The 15,965-nt window shown below is 48.4% G+C and overlaps 1 protein-coding gene across 2 annotated transcripts in view; it reads left to right on the top strand.

Annotated features, from left to right (window-relative positions):
• Window positions 1-15,965, top strand: part of PLEKHA2 (pleckstrin homology domain containing A2) — a 117,212-nt gene that overhangs the window by 54,651 nt on the left and 46,596 nt on the right. For both annotated transcript variants that reach the window (XM_081171452.1, XM_081171451.1), the window contains exon 6: window positions 11,046-11,153. In XM_081171452.1, the coding sequence (XP_081027578.1) occupies window positions 11,046-11,153 (108 nt within the window). The remainder of the gene's footprint in view (window positions 1-11,045; window positions 11,154-15,965) is intronic.

Genomic DNA, 15,965 nt, shown 5'->3' with positions numbered 1-15,965 from the left:
CCTGACACTGATTTGCGGTCCTCAAGGTTAGCCCAATCCGAATCCACCCAGGCGGTCAGCTTGACACCGCCCTCAGCTGACATCTTGAGGCAAAAATATTTGGTATCTTGCAGGTAACGTAGCACCCGTTTAATACCATTCCAGGCCTGCACACTAGGACTTGAAGCCTCTCTACTAAGCAGATTGACAGCAAACGCAATGTCTGGTCTGCTCCACTGTGACAGATACAACAGACTACCTAGGGCTGACTGAAAGAGTTCAGTATTTTCGAACACAATGCGTTCTACTTGCTGACACTCCTTCACGTATCCAGCCTCCATGGGTGACCTAGCACTTGCACAATCAGACATTCTGAACTTCTCAAGCAACTGTTCAATCTTACCCTTCTGGCGAAGCAAAAAGCTTCCATCCTCAGTCCTCGCTATCTGGACGCCTAGGTAGGACTTGACATCTCCGAGCCGCTTCAACTTGAACCGCTTTCCAAGCTCCTTAGCAAACTTCTCCACCTGTTTACTAGTCCGTGCCATTGTCAAGATATCATCAACGAACACATGGATCGCTTCCTGTGTCTCTCCTGACCCCTTCAGGTACAGGCAACTGTCTGCAACACTTCTCCTGAAACCTAGCTTTTCTAAGGCTTCATGTAGGCACATATTCCAATTCCTGGCAGATTGGCGTAATCCATAGATGGATTTGTGCAACCGCCACACGACGCCTTGCTCACTGACTTCAAACCCTGGAGGCGGAAACATGTACAACTCCTCCTGGAGATCTGAGTTCAGGTAGGCAACATCTACATCAAAATGGTTCAATTTCCAACCTCTCTGTGCTGCTATCGCCAAAAGCGTTCTCAAAGTCTCTGCTCTCGAGGTAGGCGAATAGACCTCTGTGAAGTGGACACCCTTCCTCTGTGTGAATCCTCGGGCCACTAATCTCGCTTTATACTGTGGTTCTCCCGCTTCTGTGGGTTTAAGACGGTAAACCCACCTGCAACTAACAGCTTGCTTTCCAGCCGGCAGCTGTGTGAGTGAGAACACTCCAAGAGACTTCATTGAGTTCATCTCCTTCTGCATCGCCTCATGCCATTTGCTAGCTTCTTCCTGAGGCAACTTCTGAACATCCTCAAAAGATTCAGGCTCACATCTAGCCACACCAACCCAGACACTAGTGGCTTCATACCTGTCAGGAGGCTTACCCTTGGTTGACCTTGCTGACCTCCTCAGCGTGAATTCTGGAACTGCGCCTGATTCACCTGGATCAACCCTACCATCTCCTGTGTCAGAAACATCCCCCTCTGACCTGCTGCGCCTTTTTGGCCGCACAGCTGGGTCTGCTGGCGAGGATGGCTCACTCCTTGGCTCAGACTTGACAGAGACCTGTGGAGGGGTCTTAGGACTCCCTTTTGGAGAGGTTCGGAACCTCTGCCTTGGAGATCCCTGCTCTGGACTCTGTGGCTGTGGGCTGTGCACCTCAGCAACAGGTTCTGCCTCTTCCTCCTCCTCTCCCTCATCTGAGTCTAACAGAACATCCGGGTTCCCGTGTAGACGTTTCCACCCACTCTGCTCGCAAAACTCAGCACTGCCGCTAATAAGCAGCTTAGACTGGTTGCCAGTAGGGTATGCGAAACGCCACGCCTTTGAACTCGGCTCATAGCCTACAAAAATCATCTTCCTAGACCTTGGCTCACCCTTTCTGCGCATGGCCTTTGGAATGAGAACCCAAGCCTGACAGCCAAAAACTCGCAGAAAACCCACCTCCAGTTTCTTCCCATGAAGCAGAAAGTACGGTGTGTCTCCGACACTTGAATTGAACACCCTGTTTTGCAAAAAACATGCTGTCTTATAACTCTCAGCCCAAAAGCGCTGTGGCAAACCCGAGTCTGCCAACATAGCGTTCGCTGATTCCTGTAGGGTCTGAAACTTTCTCTCCGCCACCCCGTTCTGTTGCGGAGAATAGGGGGCCGTCAGTCGATGACTGATACCTTTCTGCCTGAAAAATGATTGCAGCGCAGAACCTGTGAACTCCCCCCCCCCGCGATCAGATTGAAAGGAAATCACCCTGGTAGAGAAACGCAGCTCTACCGCTGTGATCCAATCCCTGATCAGTGCAGCTGCCTCTGACTTGCATTTAAGCATGAACAGCCAGGTGTGTTTTGAAAAATCATCAATCAGAATCCATTTAGACCCAGCTAAAGAAGGTGTTGGCATGGGTCCTGACAAATCTGCATGCACAAGTTCAAAAGGTTTACTGGTTCTCTTCTCTGACCTGGGGTATGTGCATGTTGTGACCTTTGATTGCTTACAGCAGTGTTTCCCAACCTTTTTTGGGCAAAGGCACACTTGTTTCATGAAAAAAATCTCGAGGCACACCACCATTAGAAAATGTTTAAAAAATTAACTCTGTGCCTATATTGACTATATATAAAGTAACTCTCTTTAATAGGAATCAATGAAGGCATATTCTACATATGTAGCTGAAATAGTCGAAAAAATTCTGAGTTGTAAGAATGGGCTTGTATCATGCCAGATGGGGAAAGGTCACTTTTTACTTATGTAAAAAAAAATAAAAAATAGTAACAGCATAGAAGGTAATGGTTAGGCTAGCATCCCTCTTCCAAATATGCTAGGTTTTTATTTGCAGGGACTGTTCTACATGGGAAAGCATTCAGCACTGTCATTCTCCCATCTGCCATCTGAATTGGTACTATTCTGGGTCAACTTACTCTGCTGCATGTGTAGATGAAAATGGCACCAAGTGTGGGGGAGGGGGCAGAACAGGTTTCAGATACAGGATATTAAGCATACACGTACTTCAGATTGAACTGGTTGCTTGCTTTGCAAGTTTTCATTTCCCAAATGACTGCCTTGGCAAGCGCAATACCTACCAGGCTCAACACCGGTCTCGCGCTGCCGCTTCCCGCGCTCTCAAGGACCCGGGAGGAGGAAGGCGTGAAGGGAATCCCGAAGGCGCGAAAACCTCGCGCATGCGCAGGCCTTCCGCCTGCGACAGCCCAGTAGGCCGGCCGAAGCGAGCGGCAATGGGATGTGGGAGGGAGCTCGCTCGCCGCCCCGCGTGTGCCTATGTGGGGCACGTTACAGCCCCGTGACGTCAGCGCCACGCAGGCAGCCAGGCAGGCAGATGGCGAGAGCCCCGCGCTGGGCGGCCTCTCCTCGTCGTCGCCGCCCCGCCTCTCGCCGCCCGACTCGCCCGCCTCCCTCCCACGGCACACCAGGCAATGTCTCGCGGCACACTAGTGTGCTGCGGAACACCGGTTGGGAAACACTGGCTTACAGGCTTGACAATCTAGGTATTTGTCACATGCCTTGAACCTACATCCAATTGTGTTCTCTGCGGCTTTTCTCACAAGTGACCACCCAGCATGCGCAAAGCGTCTATGCCATAAGTGTAAACAATCATTGTGTGGTGGGACAGTTGCACACTGCACTTGGGCATCTTCAATGGACTTTCCACTAGCCCCATTTTCCACCAGCCCCATTTTACCAACAGCCCCATTTTCAATGGGCATCTCCACCAGAAAGAGCCTGTCTTTCCTCTCAACACTGTAGATCTTCTTCCCATCCCTGTAGAAGGAACACAAATTGTTAGAAAACAGAACATCAATTCCAACAGCCATAAGCTCTGACACACTTAAAAGAGAGTATGCAAGTTCTGGAACCAAAAAAGCTTGCACTTCACAACCTAGAAAAGAACAATGTAAAGACCCAGTTTCAGTCAGTGGTCTCTGAGACCCATCAGCTAATGTAACATAGCGTCCAGTTTTAACTGTCTTGCAGTTCCTCAGAAGCCCTCTGGAGTTCACGAGGCAATGCGACGCTTCCGAATCGATTACAAGAGATAAAACGTCTCTCTGGCTGTTTTCCAAAGATGCCATGGCGACGCTCGCACCCCCACTAGGGTCTCTGCCAGTGTCCTTCCTGGCTGCCACGGCTACAGCCTCCCCCCGACTAGGGCTTTCGCAGCTTCCCAGAGATACCAACGCAGCTGTGAGGTGATAAGACGCCTTGTTTCTGTTTTTCTCCTGGCCTGTTGCTTTCCCACGCCTCTGCTGGGAACCAGCACTGAAACTGCTGCTTATCTGCTTTGTTGACATTCCACGCCGGCCAGTGTCCTTGCCGACATCCTGGGCCTCTGCAGAACAATGCCCTTCGCTGTTGGACGTTGCCTCAAAGCACAAACAACTCTTGGAGACTTTGGCTTTCTCAGAGCTCTTGGATCGGCTTGCACGGCCTGCACCCCCACTGCTGGGTGCCAAGCTGCCTGAGGAACGGTCTGCAACTGCCTTCCTCTTCCCAGCTCTCAGCCTCTCTCCAGCACCATCACACAGACGTGTCGAAGCATGGAAACAGCTTCCAGGAACAGCCCCAGCCCCCTCTGGGCTTGCAGCTCTCTCAGCCCCCTCTGGCCTGGCTCCCACTGCGGCTTGACATGCCATCTTCAGTGCCTGCCACGCGACTCAGGGCTTACTCCCTTGCAGCATTGGCAACAGCCAAGCATCAACGCTGGCCCTTAAAATGGCTAGCACTCTTTGCTCTCTCCCCAGAGCAGCAGCCACGTCTGCTTCTGCTCCTGCAGACCTCTCACTGGGCTGGGCCTGGACTGGATAGGCCTGGGTGCAGTCCCAAAGCTTCCTTTCCTCCAGCCAGTAGTACATGCGTGTACTCCAGGCTTCCCAATTGGCCCCATGCAGCCTCTCACCAGGGTAGCTCTCATGGCCCTGCTGTGGCTGAGCAGCAGTCATCTTCCTCCCCCCAGGGCTTAAACGTACTCACGCGGTTGCCAGCTAGCTGGACTTCCGAAGCAGCCATCTCTCTTGGCTCTTGGCTCCGATCACCAGCATCTCCCACTGCCCTTCCTGGCAGGAGATCAAAGCAGCTCACAGCTGGCAGCCTTCCCTCCTCACACATGTCAGGAAACACGGAACCTCCATAACCTCTTGGGAAATTAATCCTGCCGTCCAGTCAGCGCTTCCCCTGTGCAGCTCTTGCTCGGAAGCTTGAGGCTGACCGGGGCAGGGAGCAGAGTCGGCAGCGGTCCTGCATCCGTGTGAGATGAGGGATAAATCAAGTCCAGATACGGATCGGTGCTTATCTCTTAGAAGCGTTTATTTACAAAGCAATAAATCCATTGGAACATTTCGGCATCGCTGTGCCCAAAAGCACATTCACACAGCTTCTGTGCCAAGCTGCTTCTCTCAGTCTCACTCAGTCAGAAGTGAAAGCAAGTCTCACAGACAAAGCCTGTGACGCACTTCCCTGCGTCATGCTCCTCCCAGATACAGGACACCATGGAGTTTTAACCCTGTCAGTTCCAAACTCCACAGAAAGTCTTTAAATAGTAAAGTAAGAAGTAATAACAAACAGGTTCCTCCTCCACTTTTTCCTTAACAACTCACCCCAGTTGTTATACTCACCAGTAAATGCAAAACAGATAGAACACCCGGGACACAAATAGGAAAAAGGCCCTATAAGCTGTCAGTATTTTATAGCCTGAAAAGTCATGGCAGGGAGGGGGCACCCACAGCACTTTGTTACGCTTCCCCAGCCATTTATTCTAGTTAAAGTTACTTCAGGAGAATTGCAAAAGCAACTGCAATTGGGCACCTGCAGACCAGCAAGGCTGAGCAATTTTACAAATTGCATGGATTTATAATTTATTCAGAGTAATTCTGAAAGGTGGGGTGAATTTGCAGGTTCTGAAGAACTTGAGTTCGTTTAATTGCCATTCTCACTCACCTAGCAGAAAACAGGAACAGGAGTCCAGTAAGAAGAAAGAGGGGTTAGACATTAGAGTAGCCTTCCCCAACCTGCCTCCCCCAGCTGTGCCCAACATGTAGTAAAAATTGTCCTTACCACTTGCCAGACCAATGCCAAACCAATCTGAGATACCCTGGCGTGTGATAATTCTCCCCAGGGCATTTTACCCATCTACATGTGTACTATATGCCATGAAAAAATGGGCTGCTGTTAATATACCCTCCTTTCCATGGTACATACATTGATTTATACCGTAAACTGTGATCTTTGTATGAAAGGCGGCATATACATCCAATTTGTTGTTGTTTACAGAATTTGAACAAGCTTTGCCCTGTAATTCATGACATGAGAAAAGCAAACATTTGTTCCCAGTTAGCAAAGATAGGGAACCTGGGGTCCTCCAAATGTTGTTGGACTACAACTCCCATCATGCCCTGACCATTGACCATGCTGGCTCGAGTTGATGGGAGTTGGAGTCTAACCATCTCTGGAGGGCCACTGGTTTCCCATTTCTTTTGTAAGAGTTGTTCTAAAAACAACAACAACCTGTAAAAGAACTACCCACATTTTTGGTGTGATCACCTGGAAGCAGTGTATTGTGTGAATTTAACTCCCTGACGGAGGGGGAAGATACTCTCTTTTGCTTTAGTGGTGACATGTATATGGAACCCGAAACTTCTCTAGCCGAGCCTAGGAAGCCCCTTACTTTAGGGGCCAGCTTAGAGGGATGTTTCCTTCTCTCCATGATGGCAGGTGTTTGCCACATCATATGGAACCTTGGGTTGAGGATGCCTTGCTCGGTGTGTTGATGGCTCTGGCACTGGGGAAAGGTGTGTGGTGCATCTTGTATCACTACCAACACCTGCGGTTGGAAGATCAAATGCCCCCTGCCTGCTGCCTTTTGACTCTCCTCCTGCATAGCTTACATTAGACCTGTTGCCAAGCTGCAGCTGCAGGGATCTAAGCCTGTGGGTTTTTTTGTCCAGCTTCCTTGGAGACAGGCCAGTGGCTCCCCACTGATCAATAGGGACGGAAAGGCAGCTTGTGTGCCATACAGCAGTTACTCTCTGCCATTGGTTGCGTTTGAAGGCCTAGAGGCATCTTCTAAGAGCATTGGGGAGATGCACATGGGCTGTGTAGCAAAGGGCAAGTCGGTCAGTTTCGGTGTCTCATTTTTCTTGTCTTAGAATCAGGCCTCCACATTTTTGAAGCAATTTTTGTGTCTTTTTTTAAAAAAACACTCTTGAAAATCCATCAGCATTTTTGTGTGAATTTTTCCTATTAAACATATTGTTGTGTGCAATTTTGACTCACTCACACATCTTTGAAAGTAATTTCCCATAATAAAATTCATTTTTGCATGTTGTTTGCACTAAAATAGGGTGGGTTGGTTTTTGTTTTGGTTTTTTGCACACTTTCCCCTAATATGATACATTTTGTACTCACGGGTTGGTTGGAGTAATTCAGAGTAGTATGAGGTTTGCATATTGGTTCAAGACGTGCAAATTAGGTGGCTTCCCATTGAAAGGCAAAGAAAATCAATGCCCCCCCCCCTATCTTGGGTCCCAATTGCACTATACATTTAAAGCAGTATCATAGCTGTTTAAGCAGTCATGGCTTCCCCAACGAATCCTGGCGTCTGAAGTTTGTTGAAGGTGCTGAGGGTTGTTAGGGGACCCTTATACCCCTCAAAGAGCAACAATGCCCACAGTGGTTTAGGAACCAATCCCTCTTCACAGGGAATGCTGAGAACTGCAGCTCTGTGAGGGCGATAGAGGTCTCCTGTCAACTCTGCCACCCTGCAAGGAGAAGGGGCAGGAAGTGTTTTTTGGTAGAGCTCTGTGGGCATGGCTTATGCCCCACTTGCCAGAATGGTTGGCCACTGGTGCCTTAAATACAGGGATGACTTGACAGCAACTTGACTAAATTCCCCATATCCACTCACCCTGTAAAATCGCTGTGCTGCTTCTGAAACAGGAAGATGTGCTCCTATTACATGCTTGTTTCCTGTTTCCCTGTCCATGAGGGCTGGCTACTTCCCCTTCAGCTGGCCAAACTTGACTTTCGAAAACTGGTTGCTGTTTTGGAACATGGATTATTATCTTAAGAACTGAGAAATGAATATGAAAGGAAGCCTTTTTAGATTCCTAAATCTAGGCAATAGTGGCTTCATTTGCATGCTGTGTTATGGTTATGCATACATCTAAGATGTATTAAATGTGAGCACCAAGTGGGGGCAAAGTTGTGTTTGCAAATATGGTGAAATAACTCGGAGTCGAGAGTAGATTTCATGCTCTTTATTCAGCTCATAGTGGAGGAATGGAAGTTCCCCCAGAATGTCTGCTTTATATACATTATTTACACAGTGGGCCCCACGTGATTGGCTAATTCCGGGATTCTCCTGCAGGCCAATCAGGTTGCGGATTCACTTCCACCTGGAGCTGGATTGGGTGGCTCCTGCGGACCAATCAGACTGCTGCATTCTGAATCCTATTGTTCTAGGACCAATCAGACTGCTGCATTTTGGATCCTATTCAATTCAGTACATAACATATGTGTATCATTAAAACACCAGAGGGGAGCAACCTCAGGCCGGGGAGCCAAACGTGGCCAGTCAGGCTTCTCTCTGGCCTGCTCATCCCTTCCTCAAAGGCCTTTGACTGCTCAAATGCTTCCTTGAAGTGTGATAATGCCAGGAGAGGGAGATGTGTGTAGAAACCTCTGACTTTTGTCACCATGTGGGCCCTGGAAGGTCTCACATGTGGGAATATGACCCTGATAGGCATTTTCTAGGGTCAAAATTGCCAATAGTTTCTTCCCCCGCCAAGTACAGGGTGAAGGTAATTGCTCTTTGCCCATCCCTGCATTACTCTGTGGCCTGAGGGCCACATGAGACCCTCACTCTAATTTTGTGCAAGTGGCGGTGGGCAGGTAGGGGACGGGGGAAGAAGTTGACAGAAATCAACAGTGCTCTCCAGCCACTTCCAGCCCTGTCCTTTCCCTCTACTGGCCCCAGCCCCAACCCCCAGCTGCTCCTCCTGGAGCTATCTCCAGGAAGGTCAAAATCTGATGAAATGAGCCGTTGATGCCCCTTTCTCATGTGAGTTGGTCTAATCCTCTTCAAGAAACACCTAAACTAGTGGCTTTGCTGAGAAGCAGAAGAAGGCAGTTGCCTTCATGCTGTGATGTGTCTGGATGGCCACCATGGGAAAAAGAGTGTCTGGGATTAGATGGAAGCTTCCCTTTGTTCCAGCAGAGCCCTTTTAACCATCTTATGGGGAACTCGCATGCAGACAGCCTCTGAAATTCCTTCCACGTATTAGCTGTTTGAGATCCGCTCTGGAATGTTATGTACCGGACCAGCTGAGGCGAAGATCTGGGTCACGTAGGTGTTAGCCTAGTAAAAGCCAGTTTTACCTGCCCAGCCCACAGAGTACCTTCACCTCTTTGATGGAAGGTTGGAAAGTGAATCCTCCCAGCATTTGCTACCAGATTGTAGATAAGAATTTCTGCTATTAGGCAGGGGAAACGCATGTTGAAAGCCACAGACTCCTCCTGAATCTGATATAGACCCACATTTAAGTTTGTACTCTGGCCAAGGAGCTGCTGAGAGCTGCTAGATATCTCTGTCTGCTTGGTACCTGAAGGGCCATGCTGCTGCTGCCACCGCCACCGCCATCCCCCCATCTGAAAGGACAATGCAGGGCAGGCATTGGGAAGGAGCAGAGGGAGGCACCTGAGAGGAAAGTTCAGGAAATAGATACATGGCTCCATTTGCTGTAGAACCTCCAGAGGAGACTGGGTATTGTGCTTTGCAAATCAAAGGTACTAATCCCTCAGAGAAAGAAGTTTTTTTTTAAATATGGAGGTTGTAGCAAGCTTGGTGTGAGGACAACGTTGGAAACAGAGTAAGATACTAATTTAAGAAGAATGGCTGTAGAAATCATGGGCAGTTCTGTCTAATTTAATACAAGGGAATTTTATTATTAATTTATATAATTGTTACTTCAGTGCGTTTTAGAATTAGGCAGAGTGAAGTCTATTGAAGGTGGTGCAATTAAACAAGACTTGGGGCTCATCCAGACTCCCCACCACTTTCCCCCAGGGAAACCCAATCTTTAGCACTCAGAGTAAACGCCAATCAGGTTTTCTCCAGATTGACATTTGCCCCAATTTAAGCAAAAGGGTAGGTTTTCCTGTGGCTTTTTTCAGGGGGAACTCACCGGAACTCATTTCTGGCCCCTCTCAGGTGCCATTCTATGAGAAAGAGGGAGGTGCTCATGGTGAGTTCTAGCACCTCTTTTGCTAGAAAAAATAGCACTAGGAAAGGAGCCAGGGAAGGAGCAAACCACTAGGACCCATGCCTAGAAAGTGTGGGTCAAGCAGAAGTGAAAGCAAGGCACTTTGGGAAGGAGGCGTGAGGCTCTGACAGGGTCCAAGAGTCCTCCTTCTTCCTTCCCAAATGCTAGTTTGTGCGTTCCCAGCTTTGCAAAGCCCAGCCAGCCAGTGTAAGGACTGGAGGGGGCGTCAAATTTTGACCTCCCTCCCCACTGCCTGTGTGACAAGGCTGTGGTATGAAAAGTTGGACCAGGGCTGAAGTACAAAGACATCTTTGCTAGTGCTGGAAAGATGATACATAGATCCCATTAAAGAGTTCTGGGTCTTTAAAAATGTACACTTTAAAAATACTATCAAGAATGTGCAGCACATATGCAAGATTCCACAAATCAGATTTTGTGCTGGGGTGGGGGCTCTTGTGTCATTCAAATCCAGCAAGTCCATCTGTCAAAAAATAATCGAGCAAAATAATTTGATCTTAAAGCACCAACTTTTTTCTTTAGTACAGGTATATCATGCAAATAAATGCAGCCCATTATTTCCAGTATGCACCCCTATTTCAAAGTGGAGTACTGCAGGAATTCTACAAATCAGCTGGACTCTTTGCTGGTCTTGGATAGAGCATGAGACTCTTAATCTCAGGGTCATGGGTTTGAGTCCCACATTGAGCAAAAGATTCCAGCATTGCAGGGGTGGACTAGATGACCCTCATGGTCTTTTTCAACTCTATGATTCTATGAAATCCTTGCTGAATGGGATTTCATATACATCCTCAGGTGTCACTCTAGCAATTGATAAAAGCACTTCAAAAAAGGGTACATTTGGAGGGATTTAGAAGGATGCTGTCTCTTGTAGCAAGAGCCTGGCAGATTTTGAGAAGGCAGTTGTTTGGTTTTGGGCACGAGACATAAGTTGTCCTTTTCTCTCTCTTAGGTTCCAAAGGGTGAAAGTTTCCCTCCAACTGCAGAAGTTGTCAAGCGTCCCTACAGGACTGAGATCATTGGTGGGGTGGTTGTGCAGACGCCAATCTCAGTCAACCAGGTGAGAAGCGAATGGCTGGTCAGCCAAATCTGTTGCTTTGGAAAAGGGATGGAGATGGAGAAGTTTACAGCATTTCTTTACAGCATTTCTACCCCACTCTGCAGCCAAAAAGGCCCCCAGAGTGGCTTACATAAGACCAGTTTAAAAGCACACAGCCTGTGTCTGCAGCCTTACAATCTAAATACATAGCACAAAAGGAAAAAGGTATGAGGAGGGAAGGAGAAAATAAGGAAACTTGGGCCCAGACAGGGCTTGTGGAGGCCTGGTGTACATATAATACGTAGGCATGAGCCCTTCTAATAATGGGTTGGTCCCTTGACCCTGATCAAAGATCCCACGGAACCATGGTTTTGTTTCCAGAAGGGTAGTTGCATGTAATGATCTCAGGCAGGCAAGCAAGCCCTGATAAGAGTTAACAAGTCTCTGGCAGTTTTATGGTACATTTATTTATAAATTACATCCAGAGCGTGGCTCCCAGCCTGCCGCACTTTGATGCAAGTTGGTCACTCTGAGTCTCCGCCCCTGTCACAGCACGAAGGGCGCCAAAGTCCAGCCCTTCCTCTCTTGCACTTCTGTTGCATTTTAACCCATTCAGCTCTTCTGGTTCGGGGAGAAGGTGGGTGGAATTCCACCCCCACCCCACCCCGCTCTTAAAAGAAGAGCCTTCTGAACGCTGTTTCTCACCTGGTTGCATAGCAACCTCCTCAATGCTGTCTATCTCTTCCCCTCCCTCTGCCTGCGAGCTGTCCGAGTCTGCTGCTCTATCTGAGTCTGGAAACTCTTGGTGAAGGGGGGGGGGGCGAGCTAACCCACTCCTGCTCTGTCTGCATTCTTTCATCTTCAGAGTTTGACTCTTCCCAGGCATTCGATTCAGTCACATCCCTGACACTGCATTAGTCAGTCTTGTGGCAAAAGTAAGTCTTGTGTCACTTTAAATTTTAACACATTTATTCTGGCATATGCTTCAATGGACTGGAGTCTTCTTTGTCTTCAGGTGCAGATATATTCTATTATGAGTTGGGGGGGGGGTCAGTCAGGATGATACCCTACATCCCAAAGTTGTGGTCCTGTTTATGTGGGGTAGAATCGATAAGAGGAAACTGACCCAACCAGTCCCTTAGTTAAGTGAATGGCTTTGGCTGGCCAGTTAATACTCTGATTAATAATAATAATAATAATAATAATAATAATAATAATATAAAATTATTATGATTTATGAGTCTGCAGAGGTTGCCCTAGAGACAAATGGTTGCCTCACCCAGGATGGAGAGCAATAGGTCAAGGGGGCACTGTGCATGGGGTGGGGGCCAGTGCTGGAAGCTGGAGACACAGAGACATGTCTTGTTCCGTGCTGGGCTTGGGCTAATGGGGAAGCAAGATCTGTGGGGGTGGTGATGCTGCAATCCCTTCCATCCTGTGCTTGCATTGCGTGCATGTGTACACAAAACAATACGTCCTAAAAGACACCACAGTCTGTGCTGACTTGCATTCTAAAGAAACTGAACCCTGGGGAAGCACCCCTGGAGTCTCTCACCACTCAGAGATTGGGGCTTGCGTGCAACAATGTGCACATTGCTTTGGGTGGAAACGTAAGCAGTGAGGGCAATGCAATGCAAAAATTCAGGCAATGACCCGGTTAGCTGGGATGCATGCCAAAAAAACACAACAACCTCTTGTAGTTGCAGTGAAGGGTGATAAAATGAACAGCATGGCAGTGAGTCCTGATCTGACTCAAGAGTGGGGAAGCTGTGGTCCTTCAGATGTTGCCCCTCCCAACTCCCACCAGCCAGCAGTCAGGGATGATGGGACTTGGAGTTCAGCAACAACTGGAGGGCCAAAAGTTAGCTACGGCTGCCATGAGGACCTAAACAAAGCCCAGTAAAATAAGTGCAAAGAGCCTCCCAGTGCATCACCTTATTTCCCAAAGTGGCCAGCCAGGTGTTTCTGGCAAGTTCCAGGTGATGGATGGTGCTGGCGGATGTGACTGATGGGAGCCAGAGTCTCGCAGCATCTGCAGGGCTGCAGCTTCCCCGCCGCCTGCTGGTACAGCAATAATACCACCCTGCCCAACCCCTGGGCATCACAAAATCTGGGGCGTAGCAGCTGCTTTGCCTCCTTGCCAAATGGCCTGTCATGCCTCATCAACTTGCCAGAGAAAAGTGTGCCACCCTCCTCTTTTTAGCAGTGTGTGCCTTTCTTAAAGAGGAGGCTGCCCATCCTGTGATGCAGGACTCAGAAGGTTAGGGAAGAGACTGGAGGAGCGTTTTCCTTTGAGCCATGACTTGAAATGTGGCTAAGAAGCAAAAAGAACACAGTGGTACCTGCCAAATAATGTTGCCATGCAGAGTGCTTCTCTCCAGGAAGCCAGCAGCCATGTCTTCCTCTCAAAAGCACTTTTCCTTCCTGTTCCCCCTAGTTTTCCATCCCCCCCATGCCTATTGGGCAGGTGCAGAATGCCTTCACCTTTACTAGTTGTGGAGAAGATGGAATTTTAGCAGCTGTAGTTTGCATGACAAGCTACACACCTCCTCAAATACGCTCTTCTATTCCTCTCCTATTGTGGTTTACTTATATGCTGCTTTTTGGCTCAGTGGGCTCCTAGTCATGAACTGCCTAGTGATACAGTGAAATAGGGGTTACCTGTGGGCATGTGCATCTTGCAGAGACCTTCCCTGGCGCCAGAGAGTCACATCCCCCAGCTGAAATTAGGCTCGAAAGAAGCCTTCTTTAGCCAACAGAAGCCGTCTTTACAATTGGTAGCCAAGAGTTGCAGCACACCTGTGGTGCACACAACAGTTTGCAAACGTTCCCATAGGTCCCAAAAGATTGCCGACCCTTGCAATAGCAAATGCAGTAACCCAGCCAGAAGGGTAGGGTATAAATAATAAATTATTAAATTATTATTATAGTACAATTAAAGCGCAATACAAAATTACACACACTGTAGGGATCATCTATGCAGTTGTTGAAGATGCAGATTCTGTGTCCTTTCTCTCTGTGTCTGTCTTTTACCTGGCCATCTTAGCATTCAAGCAAGTGGTTCAGTGCCAGGAAGGACTATCCTGTGTGCTTTTGCTGAACATGTAGATTGACTTCTGGTTCTATATCCCAGTATCCTAATTACTGGCTTTGCTGGCCTGTGGTTCTCAGGCTGCTATCCACCCTGAGCCCTCAGGACAGGGCAGGATAGGGCATGAAAGGAACAGTGCCAACCAACCCAATAGGTACAGAGTACTTGAACTACAAGAGGAAGTCTTTCCAGCTTTTCATTACACCTGTTGCCAGTTGCATGTCTCCCTTAATTAAGGCTTGGCCCCACATGTTTAATTAAATGGCTTGGCTGTGCATATCACACACTCACTCGACCTCTAGATGCTCTGCTTCATTCTGCTGAGAACAAACAGCAGGTATCCATAGTTTCTGTGTCCAATTAGCAGACCCAGTTTAATTGCTGACCTGGGACTGCTTTGCACAAAAGTAGAATGAGATGGTAGAGAAGACAGTGCCACTTTAGACTGCAGGGAGATGCCATTTTTTACCCCTCTCTTCAGTCCCAGGTCACTTTTAAAAGATGAGTATATAAGACAGTCCCTGCCCTCAGGCCCACAATCTAAAAGAGAGGAGACAAAAAGGAAGAGGAACTGTGAGACTGGGAGGTGGAAATCAAACTCAGGCCCTAGTTCTTTCTCATGTCCCGGTGGAATGAAGTGGAGGAGCCAAATGTCGCTGAGCTGAGTTGCTTCTTCTCATGCCCATGCTGAAGCCTGATGGAATAGGTGCTGCCAGGTGACCTTTGATGGGAGAAGCCTCGATAGAACGGGCTTCTTAGCTGAGCTGACAGGAGCCCAGCTTTCAAGCTCTTCCTCTTCTGCAGCCTGGTGGAATGGCTGCAGCAAGGCGGCAGCTGAGAAGGACAGAGGAAAAGCCTGATGGAGCTGGCTTCTCAGCAGAGCCAAAGGAGTTGAGCATCTAGCTTTTCAAACATAGTGCAATTCTGCTTCTTCCCTCTCTGAGCTGTGGGAAGAAGTAGGAAACAGGCAAGGAAACAGGCCCATGCAGCATGGCCACTGTCACCCTAAGGTAATCCCTTACAAGAAAATAATAACAATAAAACCACCACATCAATGAGAGAGCTTCCAGCCCACTGCTAGATTTCCACTTGTGGGGAATGTTTTACACAAGGGAGCATTCAAAAATAATTCCTACCACCTGCTCTTCAAAGAAGCATGCCTGTTGCCTGCTTTGCTGTCCTTCCGGTGACAGACAGAGACCTTTTATTTCCCCAGACTTTTAGTTTTAGGATGGAAACTGTTTCATTAACTGCTGCTGTTGCTTTGTATTGTTGTAAACTGATGTTTCCTCCTCCCCACGTCCAATGCTCTGCGCTGCTGTCAAGGTCTGGCCAGCTTGAGTGGGATTGTGAAGAATCCCACTCCCCAACCCACTCCTGGCTCTTCCCCAACATGGCACAGACACTGGGGAGGTGTGCTTTGTTGTGGGCCCTTCAGGCCAAGGGAGCCTGGTGCCCCAGTAGAGCACTTTGGCTACCTAAAATGTACCACACAATGGCGCCCAGTGTCTGCCCCCCCCTTTTTCCTTTGGGGACTGCATTTATTCAGAAGCAATAAGCAGGCACTCACCCATGAAATGCAGCCAGCAAAAGCCCACTTTCTTCTTTGGCTCCCATTCTGTAGAAGTCAAAGCTGCATCAGACGAACAGTTTGCTTCATTCACTCTCTCTTTAGCCAAGGGGAGCTTGTGGAAGCCTAGTGTTTTGTCACTGGCTTATTTTTCTGCATTTCTGTTAAGTGC

This window comes from Podarcis bocagei (genome assembly GCF_964188305.1).
Source record: "Podarcis bocagei genome assembly, chromosome: 15".
In the NCBI taxonomy this organism is placed as follows: Eukaryota; Metazoa; Chordata; class Lepidosauria; order Squamata; family Lacertidae; genus Podarcis; species Podarcis bocagei.
The sequence above is the reverse complement of the archived record's forward strand: the minus strand, read 5'-3'. Positions and strand labels throughout refer to the sequence as shown.